Below are 14,237 nucleotides of genomic sequence, written 5' to 3' on the forward strand. Positions count from 1 at the left end.
CATGAGTCCCCTTCCTCCTCCTCCTCCACTGTCCCTCAGGGGGTGGCAGAGGTGTCGTGGTTAAACTGATTGCGCATCATCTTAGGAAACTCGCTGAGAAATCTGAGGCCCACAGACACTCCACGAGTCACACGCGGCTATTTGGGCTCTGTATTCACCACAGACACTCTGCCGCCCTTCCCTCAGATTCCAAGGCACTGCAAAGCTCCGGGTCGACTACAAGACAGGACGGAGCCTCTGGGAAGTGCTGACTCCAGCTTGGTGGGACCCTCCCGCGCTCACAGCCACCAAAGCTGAGACCCCGGGGCACTGGCCTGCCTCGCAGTGTGTCTGCAGCCTGCTGGGAGAAGGGCATCGGGGACGCCTTACTGTGGGGGGCGCCTTTGCCTGCTGGTCCTGAGGAGCGCCAGGCGTGCAGTCGGGCCTGGCAGCTGCTGTTCCAGGGTGGCCCCAGGTCGCTGTGGCCCCAGCGCTGCCCTCGGGTGGCTCCTCCATCTGCAGCAGGTTGAGCTGCAAGGGCGAGCTGCCTCGGGACTGGAAGAGCGGCGGGGAGGCCCTGCCTGCGGCCACTGTGGCTGACGAGGGGGTGGCTGGGCGAGGGCAGGGCTGCCTGGGGAGTGGGGTCTGCTGGGGGACCTCGGGCTGGGAGCCAGGAGTCACTCCAGGGGGGAGCCTGGGGTGGCCAGGGAAGAAGGCCTGGGGCAGGTTTGGGGCCACTGGTGGGAAGGGACAGGCAGGGAGCACGAGGGCCACGACGGGGGCCACAGGGGCGCTGAAGGGCAGGGGCTGGACTGCCGACTCGTGCTGGGGACCCACAGGCAGGGCGGGCACCGCGAAGCTGGTGTGGGGAGCTGCAGGCGCTGACACCATGGTGCCTGGAGCTGGGAACACGGGCAGGGGATACGTGGGCACTGCAGCGGGGAAGGCCAGAGCAGGGCAGCTGGACTGGGACGTGTCTGAGGGTGACCAGGCTGTGGCGCTCAGGCTGGCCAGTGGGCGGCGGTGGGGCTCCAGCCCTCCAGGCCCTGCGCTCTGGGAGGGTCCCCGAGGCCTGGCCCTTCTGGACTTGAGTTTTCTGTTCTTTCCTGTTTTTTTCCAAGATGAGTCTATCCCAGAAGTACTTCTTAGTCCAGGAGCAGCTAAAATAACAAAAGCAGCCAGCGTTAAGTATCAGAAGTGTGTGGCTCCCGAGGTTCAACCCCGACACCTGAGGGTTCAGACATCTGTGTCCCAGCCCTGTGCTCCCGGATGCCAGCCCTGGGTCCACCATCGGGTGTCCCTGGCCCTGGGCAAAGAGAAAACCCAGGCAAAATGTCACATTTTCCATACGACTAAAGTCATTAGAAGGAGCACGACCGCCCTCCTTCTCTTCTTCTGACCTCACCAGGCCCTCTCTATGAAAAGTGCATGGAAACTTCTGCTTCTCAAAATACACAAATAAAAAGTCGGCCAGCCTCCGCTGTTCCCAGTATTTGGGGGAAAAAAGATACACTGGTTTGTGAAAGTGGAAGGCAGAACCGCTGACCTCATCTACCATCTCTCTAACTTTATGAGCTTCTCCCTGGTATTCCTAAAACGGAGAGGTCTCCTGCTTCACCTGTCAACACCTGCGCCAACGCCAGAAGATCAGAGGGAGGTGGCTGTGGTTTGGCTCCTGGGAGTCCCCAAAGGCCAACAACTGGGAGGTGGGAGAACTTGTAGGAATGAGGAAGACGTCTGGCCACTGGCCTGTGCCCTGGGCCTGAGGTGCCTGCCCTTGGCCTGGGACCTCAGCCGCTCCTCTTCCTCTCGGCTTCCCCTAAGCCCTCTGGCCATGATATGCTGGGCCACTGCAGGCCCACAGCACAGGGACAAGCGATGGTGGACTGAACCCTCTGAACCCTCAGGTAACTGTCACAGTGACAGAAAGCTGGATGACAGTCCCATGTGCCCTGGGAACCACGCTCCTCCTCTGCCATGGCAGGGCTGCTGGCACAAGGCCCTCTTCAAGAGGATGAGGGCTCAGTGGGCTCCAGTGCCCTCCTGGCCCTGGGGGAGGTTGTCCCAGGAATCTGTTTCCCTCCCACTTCCTGTGAGCCACAGTGTGTGGGGACACCTCCTGTCAGCTGGGCCCAGGGTTCCACACCTCTGTTTCAAGCCAGCCCAAGCAAACTGCTTTTGCGATTCAGCCTCCATGTGGTCTACTGGAGGTCTGTTCCCCTGGGGGAAGAGTGGCTAAAGCATTGGGCTCCTCGGATAGCACATGCAGGCCTGTGCAAAACACTCCGGGCAGCTGTGTAAGTTGTGCACTGCACAAACTGCTAGGGAAAGGGGACAAGTGGGAGGTGGAATTCTGGATAAGCTGGGCTCATAGGGTAGATCTGTTCAGGATCAGGAGGGCAATCCGCATGGGCTGGCCGTCATCCTGAGTGTGGCGATGAGGGTGAGGAGGAAGAGTGAAAAAGCCATCCCTGGCTGAGGAGCGGCTCATGGTGGAGCACGAGCTCAGTTACCGGGCAGGGAACAGGGCCAGTCCTGGGATCTGACCTGCAGGCCGTGAGGCCCCGCAGCTGCTCTCCCCGACCTTCCTGGGACACACTGCGTCCCGAGGCCAGCACCGAGCTCCACCACCTAGGTCAAGGCCACAAGCCCACGTCTCGTGGGGCGCCCGCACTCACTGCTCTCACTCGAGGGCCCCCCGGATCTTTCTCGTGAGTAGTAATGGCAGTGAGCCGGGAGCACCCCGAGTCTCCTGGCTCCGCGGAACTTCTGCAGGAAGCTCTGCTCCTCTCTCTGCGTGTGCGCGGCCAGCACTTCCTTGGTGAGGCCCAGGTTCTGCAGGGGCCCCTTCTCCTGGCCGAGGCTGTGGGGCAGGCAGTCCAGGGACTCAGGTCCACTCGCTGCGTCCTCCACCATCTCTGAAATGGGACAGGCCTCTGGTCTGCACGAGCCCGACCACTCGGTCCCACATCACCCCTGCGACGCGCAGGTCATTGGGGAGTGACTACTTCCCGACGCCCATGGCACGAGATGGAGTTCCCAGCGTCTTCCTTTAGCCCGCTGGGAAGGTCGCCATGAAGGGCACGGAGCAGTGCCAGGGGCGCCCGCGCCAGGTGGCTCAGGAATCAGAGCCTCTTCCCATGGACCCGGGGAACCTCAGGCCTGGCCTTGTGTTGAGGACGCTCTACAGCTGTCCCTGGCCTTTATCACTTATTTTTATTGTTTTAAAAAGATCTATTTTTGTAGTCGTGGATGGACCTTTATCCATTCATGATCAAACATGGGGCTGAGGTCAAACCCAGGGGCTCACACGTGCCAGGCGGGCACCCTGCCTCTGAGCCCGGCCCCAGCCCCAGTCCTCAGCCTTTAGACACAGGAGGCGGCCGAGGTGCTGCGCCTTCCCCGCAGGGGCAGGGAGGACGGGCAGGCGGCACCGGCTGCCCTGAAAGGGACAGATCCTCATCGTCCCTCTCACTTTTGCTGCATCACGGTCCAGCCCTGAAGTGGGGAGCGCGAGGAGGGCACGGCAGAGGTGGGCGTCCAGGGGGTGAGAAGGCGGGCTCCACACCCAGAGGGGTACTCCTCTCCCTGTCCACAGCCAACCAGAGCAGATGGCGCCTCCACGGGCCAACGCGGCAGGGTCGGAGTGGCTGTGGGCAGACCTGGGGCCACACCCCACTGCGCACTGTGCACCACGGATTTCCTGGAACCCTCACTGGGCCGAGGCAGGGTCTTCTGATAAGCTGAGCTAGACTGGAGGTGGACATCAAGTGCCTCCCTAATTTTAGGATCAGACTGCTTGGCATGTCCTCAAAGACCCCACAGACACACCTGACTCAGGCTGCGGCTTTTTGTCCCCAACGTGGACGATGGTGCTGCTGTAGCTGCACTGACTGGTGAGGGACACCACGCTTTCAGCCTTGCCGGGCAGCGCCAGCGAGCTCAGGCGGGCACTGACTTCCCTGCGGCTGCTCACCTTGGCGGGTGACGCTGCCCCTGAGGAGACAATGGAAGGAACAGGCTCAGGCTACGCGGGACTCTGTGGACTGCGTGTCACCCACATACGTGCGTGCCACAGACGGCCGGCCCTGGGGCCTGAGCTCAGTGCCCTTCACGGGAGAAAGGTGAGAAGAGGGAGTTCCACAGCAGGACGGCTTCCTCTGCAGGTGCACTGCTGCTAGGTGGCTGTGGGGCCTGGGTCAGAGGCCTAGGCTGCAGCCCGTGGCCCTCTGGGGGTCTGTGGGGAGGGGCTCCTGAATCTGAGCAGCAATGGCAAGCAGTCCCCACCCTGTGTGTCGTGAACAATGGCACACCCCGTGGGAGCCTGCTGGTGACCGTCACAGCACCATGGCACCCAGCAGTCTGGGCTCTCATCTGACTCACGGGGTGCTCTAACACTCTCGGGCAAGGGCCACACCGACACCCTCCGGAAAGGAGTCCACTTCAAGGTGACAAACCAGGAGCGACACAGCCCTCTGCACGGGGCTCCTGGGCTGTCTCAGGGCCTCTGACAGCACTGATGGGTCCTGTTCTCAAAGCCCCGCATCCCCAGACCTGGTCACCTTGAACTTTAGCTTTGGCACAAAGGTTGCTGACTTTCTAGCCACTTTGATAATTTTGAAGATAGCCCCCTGGCTTCACACCATATCCATGAAACCACTCCCAATAAGTGAGGAGGAAAGATGGGCGCTGCAGGGCTCCAGGTGCATGGGGTTCAGCACGGGGGGCTCAGGTGCTCACACAACACACAGCTCGGAACAGACGGGGTACCTCCTGCCTGCAGCCCAGGGCTGGCTGTGGCCTTTGGTGACGGGATGTTGGCTGGGGACGCACACTTCCTCTTCAGGGTGGCAGCCTCGCTGCAGCTCTCCAGGTACCTGGGTGGGTGGCCAGAGGGTCCATGTGGGCGGGCAGCACGGCCACCAGGAGGCCAGGGTGGACGTCAGGAGGGCCTGTGTACCTGATGACGCTGTCCAGGCAGCTGATCTGCTGGTAGGAGCAGGTGGGCTGGTCCTTGCAAGCCAGCTCCTCGGGGACACTAGCCCTGGGCATGCTGGCTCCCAGGCTGTCCTCTTCTGTGGCAGGAACAGCTTTCACCTGAGCTGGAGGACTGCTCTGCATTTCTGAAAAATTGACAAAATTGTTCTTTTGTCTGACACTTTCCCCCAAAAGATACTTTATGCTTATAAAGCATTTTAATTCTACCCAAAGATAGGCCCACGACTCCACATGTCTCTCAGACGTGGAAACCCCGTGAGGGCTTGACGTCCAGCAGCCAGTAGATGCACATCCCAGAGCGCTGCAGAGGGGCTCAGAGGCACCATCGCCTGCATGAGGGCCAGCCTTTAGCGGGATTCAGGCACTGGGCCCTGGCTGTCCCTGCGGCCCAGCAGCAGGACAGGCAGCTCTTACTTGGACTCCTGACTTTGGGGACTAGTGAGACCCCAGGTGCCTTTAGCTTCTCCTGAGCAGGACAGTGTTTTCGAGTGACCATAATGGCCTCTTGCCTTTCATACTGTGGTTCTGTTTGGTTCTCAGCACAGACATGACATCTGCTCCCTTGGAGCCTCGTGCCAACATCCTAGCATGGGTTCCTCTGCGGACAGGTCTGGTTTTGAAAATCGTGGCGGCTGGGCAGATTCTCCAGGGCAGTGGTGTGTGGTGTGAGGGCTGAGTGTGAGCAGGTGGCTGCAGGACCACGCTGCAGGAAGGGAGGCAAGCCATGCCACCATGGACGGGCACAGCCCCCAGCAGGGCCTGGGCAGCCGAAACACGCCCCGCGTCCCACCCGACAGGCCTGCAGGCCACCAGTACTGCTGGGACACCAGTGTCTGTCCTGGGGGATGGAGGTGGCTACAGGGGCCTTGCTCTCACTGCAGGGGGTACAGCATACACCAAGATGCAGCAAGAGCCCTTGGCTCTGCCATAGCACAGTGCTACTAAGGAAAGACAGAGTTATCTCTTTGCTTTTACCTGTAACAGATTTTTTCTTTTGTTCTCCAGATTCATGAGAAAAATGAGTTTTGGTTTTGGTCTTGTTACCATTTTTACAAATTTCCTTGAGAAAACAAAACAGACATGTTATTCATTCCAGGAGACCTCCTGCCGTCTGTCCCCACAGAGGGCCAGAGAGCAGCTCTAACAGCCCCAGGACCCAGGGTGGGCTGGGAAGTTCTGAAGGAGGGGTCTGAGGGGCAGAGCCTGAGGGGCTATGTGTCAGCCCTCGAGGGGGGGGAGAAAGTGCCCTGGCCCGCGAGGTCCTCCCAGCCTCCAGGGAGGCTTCCCCGCTATCCTGCTGCCCTAATGAAGTGTGCTGGGAAGACCTGGCCATGTGCCCTGGCTGCTCCTACTCCAAGGAGACTGTCAGCTGACCCCCAGGGCAGACAGAGCTGGGGAGGAGCGGCGGGGGCCATGAAGCCCCACTGGCCACCAGGGCCGTCTCCCATGCGCCGACCTCCTACATGTGTCCGCGGGTGTATCTGCTCAGGGAGAAGGACAGAGAGGGACGTACGGCTCTCCTCCGGCGAGATTCCTCATGGCCGTTGCTGTCGCTGGAGGAGGTCTGGCTCATGAGGTGTTCATGGGACCCGTTGCTGCCCAGGCTCCCGTAGCCACTGGAGCCGCTGTGGGGGACCGGCTGGGGGGACAGCAAATAGCACTCAGGACACAGTGGAGGGGCGCAGCCAAGCTGGGGTGGGTGAACTCATGCAGTGTGCACTGGTCCCCCCACACCCTGTTTCACTGAGAGGGCACCTGACCAAGGTCCCCGGGGAGGAGAAGGAAGTGCTATGGCCTGACCCTGAGGTCAGGCTTCAGAGGTCTCCTAGCCTCCACCCGCAGCATCCATCACCAGATGTTCTGTCACCACGGAGACACCACTGAGAGGGATGTGTTCAAACTGTTCCCTGACAGGCAGCTATGGCCCCGACAGTCCTGCCAAAGGTTCTCCCAACCACTAGTAGGGGGATCGAACCCAGACTGAGCCACATCCCCAGCTCCTTGGATTTTTTATTTTGAGACAGAGTCTTGCTAATTTGCTAAGTTGACCAGGCTGGCCTTAAACTTAGGATCTTGCAGCCTCAGCCCCGCCCAGAAGCTGGGGCTACGGCATGGGCCACCCAGCCCAGCCTATCACGAGGTTTCACAAGTAAAAATTAATGAAATTATAGTTCGGCTCTGTGACCTGTAACTGAGGATCAGAAACGTACTCAGTGACTGGGTGGACTGTAGTTTCACTGATTTTTCTGGAGGGTGATGTCCCCAGGTCCCTCAGTGCTATTGTCCTGCACTCTGGGTTGGAACAAGCCCACACTGTGGGAGGTCATGTGTGGACTATGTGGCCCTGGGAGGACTGAGGAGTCTGCACACGGTGTCTTTCAGTGGCTCACTCGGCCTCCTGGCCTGCATATGGTACCAAATGCAAGGCCAGGAAAAGCCATGGATTTGCGGGGACAAAGACAATGTCTAAACTGGCTCCTTGGGGACATTCAGAAGGTGACAGATAGAGCCACTTGAGCAGAAGTGCTGGGACCAGGGCAGGGCAGCATGGGTGCATGCTGGAGGGGTGGACTCCAGGGCAGGGCGCCTCTCAGACCTGAGTGGAGAGGGCTGCACCCACCTGCAGCAGCAGCCGGTGGATCTGCTCCGCGAGCTCCTGAACGCTGGGCTGCAGGGCCTTCTCCTCGGCACACGGGGGCGCAGCAAACACGTCCTCATTCAGAGGGCCCCTGTGTGGGTTCACATCTCTCAGATGGGCCCACTCAAAGGCCTTCCAGACCGGGAGTACACAAGGTCCACGCTCAGCCTCCTCCCCTAGACCCCCAGGCTCCCCCAGGCTGCTCCCCGCTCTACCTGAATGAGGTCCCTCTCACCTGGGCTAAGTCTCCCCTTCCCTGGCCTGGGTTAGTGTCAAGAGGTGGTTTGGTCCTGCCTAAACCATCTGAGGTGGGAAGTGCCCCAGACCCAGTGTGAAGCCCCGGGAGCACTCACACCCTGACTCTGTGCCTCCCAATGATGAAGGAGATCTTCCTGCTCCAGGGGTTGATGAAGCTTGACCAGCTGGTGTCCAGTGTGACGTACTCCCCGTTCCGGGCGCGGAAGCGGATGGGAGAATAGTCGAAAGGCTGCCCACCGGACTGCAGGACTACGGCAGGGAGGAGCAATGGTGAGCACCGCAGAGACCAGCTGCCCCTCCCGCAGGTGTGCTGGCCTGGGCTCCAGGCACACTGGCAGGTGGCAGACATCTCAAGCCACTGCAGTTGCTCTGAATTACAGCCAGAGGGTCACGCCCTGCAGAGTTGCTTCACCTCTGCTAAGAGTGTCACTGGTCTGTGAGGGCTGGGGGTGGTGGGGACCCTCCCCTGAACTGGTCTCCCCCAACTCCCCTCAGATATTGAAGCCAACAGTAAAAATGAGACATCAGAGACTCAGGCCACAGGCAAGGGACGGCTGACCCCACAGGAAGCCTGCGCTGATTCTACCCAGGAGGATGCCAGGCCTGGGCGGGAAGGCAGCGCATCTGCCACCAGCTCGGCCTCATCAGCTCTGACCTGTCCGAGCTGCTCTGGTCTCGGGGCCAAGGCCCGACGTGCACTAGCTTCTGCCATAGCTTTTGCCACAGCCCGATGACGTACAGTACGACAGGACCTACTCTTCTTGTGGATGGCAAGCATCAGGGGCCTGTCGCTGGGGTGGAGCTGCAGGAGCACCGGTGTCTCCATCAGGTCCTGAGGTAGGTAGCCCAGGAGGGGGACCGCCCTGCAAGGCAAACAGACACGGCGGTCAGTGGGGCTGTCTTGGAGTGCTGCCACGGGCAGTGGCTGGCCACCTCAGCAGCTGTTCCCCGCATGGGGAAGCGGGCAGACTGAACTCTCCGAAGACTGAAATCTGGGAGCTGAGCCAACGGCACCAGCTAGTCTTTCCATTCAGTAGCCAGAGAGGATTCCAGTGCCTCAGGTTTGTGTTCTGTCTCCTGAAAAAAATAAATTATGCCCTTTTGTTTTTATTTTCCTAAGATCTTTTCTTTTGTTATGTGATTCATTAGTTTGGACAGAGGTGTCCTGCGTGGATGTCTGCTAACGAGCTCGCCCAGGAACCCCTTCCCAGCCCAGGGCTCCCGCCTGGCTTCTCCAGCGCTGGGTCTAGCCACCGACTGTGGCTCCCCTGGCAGCCGCAAGGACTGGCTGGGGCCTGTGCTCTCTCTGGACCTGCCGCTCTGCTCTCTGGGTGCATGTTCGTGTGAGTGGGTCCCGTCCCTGGGTGGGGGGGCAGAACTGCTGCACCTGTGCTTCTGTTTGCAGCAGCTGCTTGCCATCTGGGCTGCCACGGCCCCCTCCCGCCTCCCAGCAGCTCTCCTTGCCCACGGGGAAGGGCAGCCTGCCTTTGGGTCTCGAGAGCAAAGCCTCGTGCTGGGCTCCTGTGGCCTGGCGTCACCCTGCGACTCTCCTCCTCATCTGGACACAGTCCCCAGGCCTAGCGTTTTTCTGGGCAGAACGTTCGGAATGCTCCTGGCGCCCTCCCAGGTCAAGACCTGGCCAGAGGAGCAGAGACAGGAAGAGGAGAGGGAGAGGTGGGGCAGCAGGAAGGACACTGGCCCTCTGACCTGACCAGGAACTCTGCAGAGCCTGCCCCAAATGCCAAGCACGTCTGCCTGCTCAGGGGTGGGACAGTTCTTCCGCCTTTGGAGGAATAGACCTCCTGGGGCTGCTTCACACATGCTGGTCCAGGCCTCACCCTCTGAGATCCTGGTTTGGCAGGGCAGAGTGGTGCCCAGGAATCCACATAGTTTTCTCTATCTTTCTTTCTTTTTCTTTATTTGTGATGGTGGGGATTGAACTCAGGGCCTCATGAGTGCTCTACCATCAAGTCACAACCCAGATCAGGAAGCTGCAGGGTGAGGCCTCCCTGGGTGATGCTGTCACAGGTGGCCTTCAGGACACACCCGAGCAACCAGGATCCTTGGCACAGCTACAGCACCTGTGTGGCAGGCCCAAGTAGGATGGAGGGGACCATGTCCCCCATGGCTGCCTCAGACAGGACAGAGGCCTCTGTTCAGGTCCTGCCGGTGGCACCTCCTGCTTCAACCCAACGCTGGCCCAGGCGCCCGGTCCCTGCTGTACACCACTCACTCACCCGAGTCTAGACAGGCCCAGTCAGAACCTCAAGCAGCTCTCCAGGAAGCCCATCGTGGCACCCACACCTCACAAAGTTTTTGGTATAATTTCAAAACTACTTCATTGCCTATGTAGCCATGCGTCACTTAATAACAGGGACCTGGTCTGAGAACTGTGTCCTCAGGCAATTCTGTCATGTACACATGGCACAAGGTATACTTCCCAAACCTAGAGTAGAGGTGGGTCCCCAGACGTGGCCACTTGTCTCAACCAAGAGACGCAGCGAGCCGGAGGGCGTGGGGAGGGTTCATACTGAACTTTGTTGATGGAAAGTAGTAGACTCTGAACAACAATAAAAAGTCTAGGACTATAGGAACATGAACTAGGAATGGCTGTCCACCACGGCCAAGGGCCACATGGGCATCTGTGTGCTAGACATTTTTTTTTTTTTTTTTTGCACAGGGGATGGAACCAAGGGGCCCTATTTATTTTGAGACAAGGTCTAGCTAAGTTTCTTAGGGCTTCACTAAGTTTCTGAGGGTAGCCTCAAACCTGTGATCCTCCTGCCTCAGCCACCTGTCCCTGGGTTTACAGGTGTGCACCTCTGCACTTGGTGTGCTATACTTTTGTAGGACAGGCAGCACATAGTAGGTCTGCTTACACCAGCATCCCCTCAACTGTGGGCAAGGGTTGCACTGTGACATTAGGCTATGATATCACTGGGCAATAGGAATTTTTCAGCCCCATTATAATCCTATTGTCCCACCATAGTATGTCACTGACCAAAACATCACTATGTGGCACATGGCTAAATACAGTTAAGCTTTTTTGTTGATTATTACATAAGTACAACAAACGTGCCACCTGGGATTTAGATAAATAGCTTTAATGTTAAGAACACGAACGTTCGCTGACATGAATGCAGCTGTTGTTATTAAGTGATCACCAACATGATGATGAGACCCTGGCTGTCTCTCAAGGAGTCCTGATGGTAAGAGGCATGTGCTACTGATCCCGACAGAGCCACAGCGGGGTGTGCAGGCAGAGGAGACCGCCAGCGCCCCTCACCTTTCATCCACGTCTTGGAACAAGCAATTCGGAGTGTGCGTCGTGGTGAAGATTCTCTTCTCAGGAGGAATCCTAGGAGCTGAAAGGACAGAAGTTTGCATAAATTTCTGATTCTAAGAATCACATATTTAACGTAGTTATATTACAAGTACTAGACAACGCCACACAGAGTCACAACCATCAGCAGCTAAAGAAAAATGCACCGTGCACGTGGAACAGCAGTGCCCACCACACAGAGAGCAGAGCAGGGCTCTGGCTGATGACCACAGGCAGCCGCCCAGCTTCTCTGGGGCCAGCCATGGTCTGCTAACTGGGAGCCACCCCAGTGACAGAGCCATGAGGCCCACACAGAGGCTTCCAGCAAAGTGTTACTGAGGCTGCGTCGTGGCTTTTAAGATGGACCTGCAGTGATCTCAACAAAGTGAGTTCAGAAAAATGAGTTACACATTTGGATTCAAAATCCTCAGCAAGTACTTATGTACTGGAGAAGGCCCAGTTTAATGGGGGCCCAGTCTACAGGGTGACTTGCATAAAGGAAGTCATAGAGCCAAAATTTTCTTCCATTGCCACATCTTCGTTCTTGAAGGAGACCGATAGTCTGGGGAATAACTTGTTGAAACCCACGTACCTGCCATGAATCCTTATTGTGTATTTGGAAGGATACATGGGACTGTTGAAGAAAGTCACGTACTGTTCATTTTTATTTTTGCTGTGCTGAGGTTTGAACCCAGAACCTCACAAGCTAGATAAGTGCTCTGCCCCTGAGCTACAGCCACGCCCGGAAAGCCACACACCTTCTATCACACCTACGAGCTGGAGCTGTTTTGCAAAAGTCATCCTTAGCCAGCTGGGTGGCCACTCCTGTGATCCCAGCTACTTGGGAGGCGGAGGAGGGAGGAGTTAAAATTTGAGGCTAGCCTCAGCAACTTAGCAAGACCCTCAAAATAAAAATAAAAAAATGTCTGGGGATGTGGCCCAGTGGTAGAGTGACCACTGATAACCAAAAAAAAAAAAAAAAAAGGAAAAGTCATCATTAAACACCAAGAGAAGATCATGTCATGGGGCCAGAACTGGATCCCTTCGGCTTCCTTACAGAGGGCACCTGCCTCCCAGGGGTCTGAGATCTCCACAGTGAGGCCCTATGAGGACTACAGTGTCACAAAGCAGTTGCTGAAGAGGGACCACAAGAAGGTGGAATGACACCTGGGTCCTCTGGGCTTTGAGGGAGGGATGGGGATTCCGCCTCGGGAGCCATTTACTGGTGAGACAGCGGCGGGATGACTGCACTGTCACTGGAGGCAGGGGCCTGGGTGCAGGACATGCTGGGTCCCAGGCTCATCACGCAAGCTGGCCTGTCCATGGAAGCCAGAGGGGTGGGGAGGAGGGGAAATGCAGGTCAAGGTGGGAGGGAGGGACGCCTGGGGTGGGCTGTGCTGTCACTGCCTTTCAGAGAGACCCATGAGCTGGGGCGTCGGGGGAAGGATGCAGGGTTGTAGCGCCTCAGACCTGTCAGGGGTGACCTCCTATTGTGGACAAAAGGCAGAGAGCATCCGTGGAAGGGGAGAGGGACACAGCCTCGGCCTGGACATGGGGGAGAGAAGTCAGTGTCCAGGTGCCTTCGACTGGGTGGGGAGAGCCCGCTGATAGTGGGCTGCGGAAGATGGGGGCTGCCAGGCCGGGGAGAGGCCAAGGCAGATGGGCAAGCTGGCAGTCAGTTCCACAGACGCTGTGTGTGACCGCCGTGGGCCTGACCAACTGGACGAGCTCTCGTCTCGCTGTGGCTGTACCTTCATAGCCAGAGTGCACCCTCTCTGCCAGCAGCAGGCAGCAGAGCTGGCTCTCGGTGCCCGGCCGCTCCTGCACCTGGGCCAGGTAGGGCGTCATGCGAAACGGCTGGTAGTGGATCTCGTTCTCGTGGTTCTCCCCGACACTGTGGAGAAGAGCAGCAGCATGCCTCAGAACCCTGACAGAGGAGCAGTGCCGCCTGCTGGGGAGCCCCCACCTGCCCCGGAACAGGTCCCACGATTCTGTCCTTTTCTGTACTAGATGCCCAGCAACTCGAGCCAAGCTGCCAGCTGTGACACCAGCTCCTCCTGTGGAGACCTGGACCTGCTGGAGGCCGCAGGGGCTGGCCTGCTCCTGCTCTTGGCTTCTCCCTTGTGACTGTCCCACTGCAGGTCAGAGTCCATGCTCCGACAGGTGAGAGTTTTCCTGCCCTTCTCTTGAGCAATTTGCATTTAAATCAGACCAAAGTGGGGTCCTGAGACCCAATTCCCTCCCAAAGGCACCAGGGTCTGGCCAGGTTGCTCCTGACACCTCCCTGCACACTCCTTTGGTCACCCTGTTTTGGAACAGGAGCCTACTGAGAACTCTACAGACTGATCAGAAAGATGCACATGCAGACCAAAGGCTGTGCAGGCCCCTGGATTCCCGGGGCCCTGGAGTGGGCTTTCTGGGCAACATCTGGCAGGTGCAGATCTGTTGGGTGATGCTCACTCTGAGCAGCAGGAGGACTCACCCCCTGCTGGCCGTGCTCCCAGAGTCTGGCACATATTTAAAATGCAGCTTATTCAAGTGCTTCATGTAGCCTTTTCAGGAATGCACCTGCTGGGCCTGCTCATGCAGAGCCTCCACCCTGGACAGGGAGCAGGAACACTGGGGAGCCCACAGACACCACTTAACCCTTCAGCAGGTGCTGAAGATGGAATGCTTACGCCACGTTCAAAGTTAGGAAAGTTGGGAACCAGGCTTACCCCACACGGCAAAAGAAGGACTTCTCCTCCATGCATTCCTGAGTGAAAGAATCTGGGGGAAGAAAAGCCTCAAGTCACTCCTCCTTAACAACTCAATCCAGACGGGCCATTTGTTTCTCATAAGAAATACTTAATTTCTCGTAAGAAGTACCACTAAGGAGAAGCAACAGAACGGAGCTGAGGAATAAGATGCACATCTGCCCACGCACAAAGTGAGACCTCTAAGCCAGAGATCTCTACATAACGCTGCCAACGGGCACACCACCAATTTAGCTCTGGAAGTCAAACTGACTGTGTGACAACATTTTTGTTTTGTTTGGTACCA

At 57.9% G+C, this 14,237-nt stretch overlaps 1 protein-coding gene across 2 annotated transcripts in view; it reads right to left on the reverse strand.

Annotated features, from left to right (window-relative positions):
- Per2 (period circadian regulator 2) overlaps nucleotides 1-14,237 on the reverse strand; it is a 40,066-nt gene that overhangs the window by 6,724 nt on the left and 19,105 nt on the right. For both annotated transcript variants that reach the window (XM_026396011.2, XM_026396008.2), the window contains exons 6-18: nucleotides 13,913-13,964; nucleotides 12,947-13,089; nucleotides 11,160-11,238; nucleotides 8,630-8,736; nucleotides 7,969-8,122; nucleotides 7,598-7,706; nucleotides 6,491-6,616; nucleotides 5,953-6,037; nucleotides 4,940-5,102; nucleotides 4,750-4,856; nucleotides 3,811-3,975; nucleotides 2,658-2,897; nucleotides 370-1,139 (exon numbers count right to left, since the gene is read on the reverse strand). In XM_026396011.2, coding sequence (XP_026251796.2) covers nucleotides 370-1,139; nucleotides 2,658-2,897; nucleotides 3,811-3,975; nucleotides 4,750-4,856; nucleotides 4,940-5,102; nucleotides 5,953-6,037; nucleotides 6,491-6,616; nucleotides 7,598-7,706; nucleotides 7,969-8,122; nucleotides 8,630-8,736; nucleotides 11,160-11,238; nucleotides 12,947-13,089; nucleotides 13,913-13,964 — 2,300 coding nt within the window. The remainder of the gene's footprint in view (nucleotides 1-369; nucleotides 1,140-2,657; nucleotides 2,898-3,810; nucleotides 3,976-4,749; nucleotides 4,857-4,939; nucleotides 5,103-5,952; nucleotides 6,038-6,490; nucleotides 6,617-7,597; nucleotides 7,707-7,968; nucleotides 8,123-8,629; nucleotides 8,737-11,159; nucleotides 11,239-12,946; nucleotides 13,090-13,912; nucleotides 13,965-14,237) is intronic.

The sequence above is a fragment of the Urocitellus parryii genome, chromosome 1 (genome assembly GCF_045843805.1).
Source record: "Urocitellus parryii isolate mUroPar1 chromosome 1, mUroPar1.hap1, whole genome shotgun sequence".
NCBI classification, from domain to species: domain Eukaryota; kingdom Metazoa; phylum Chordata; class Mammalia; order Rodentia; family Sciuridae; genus Urocitellus; species Urocitellus parryii.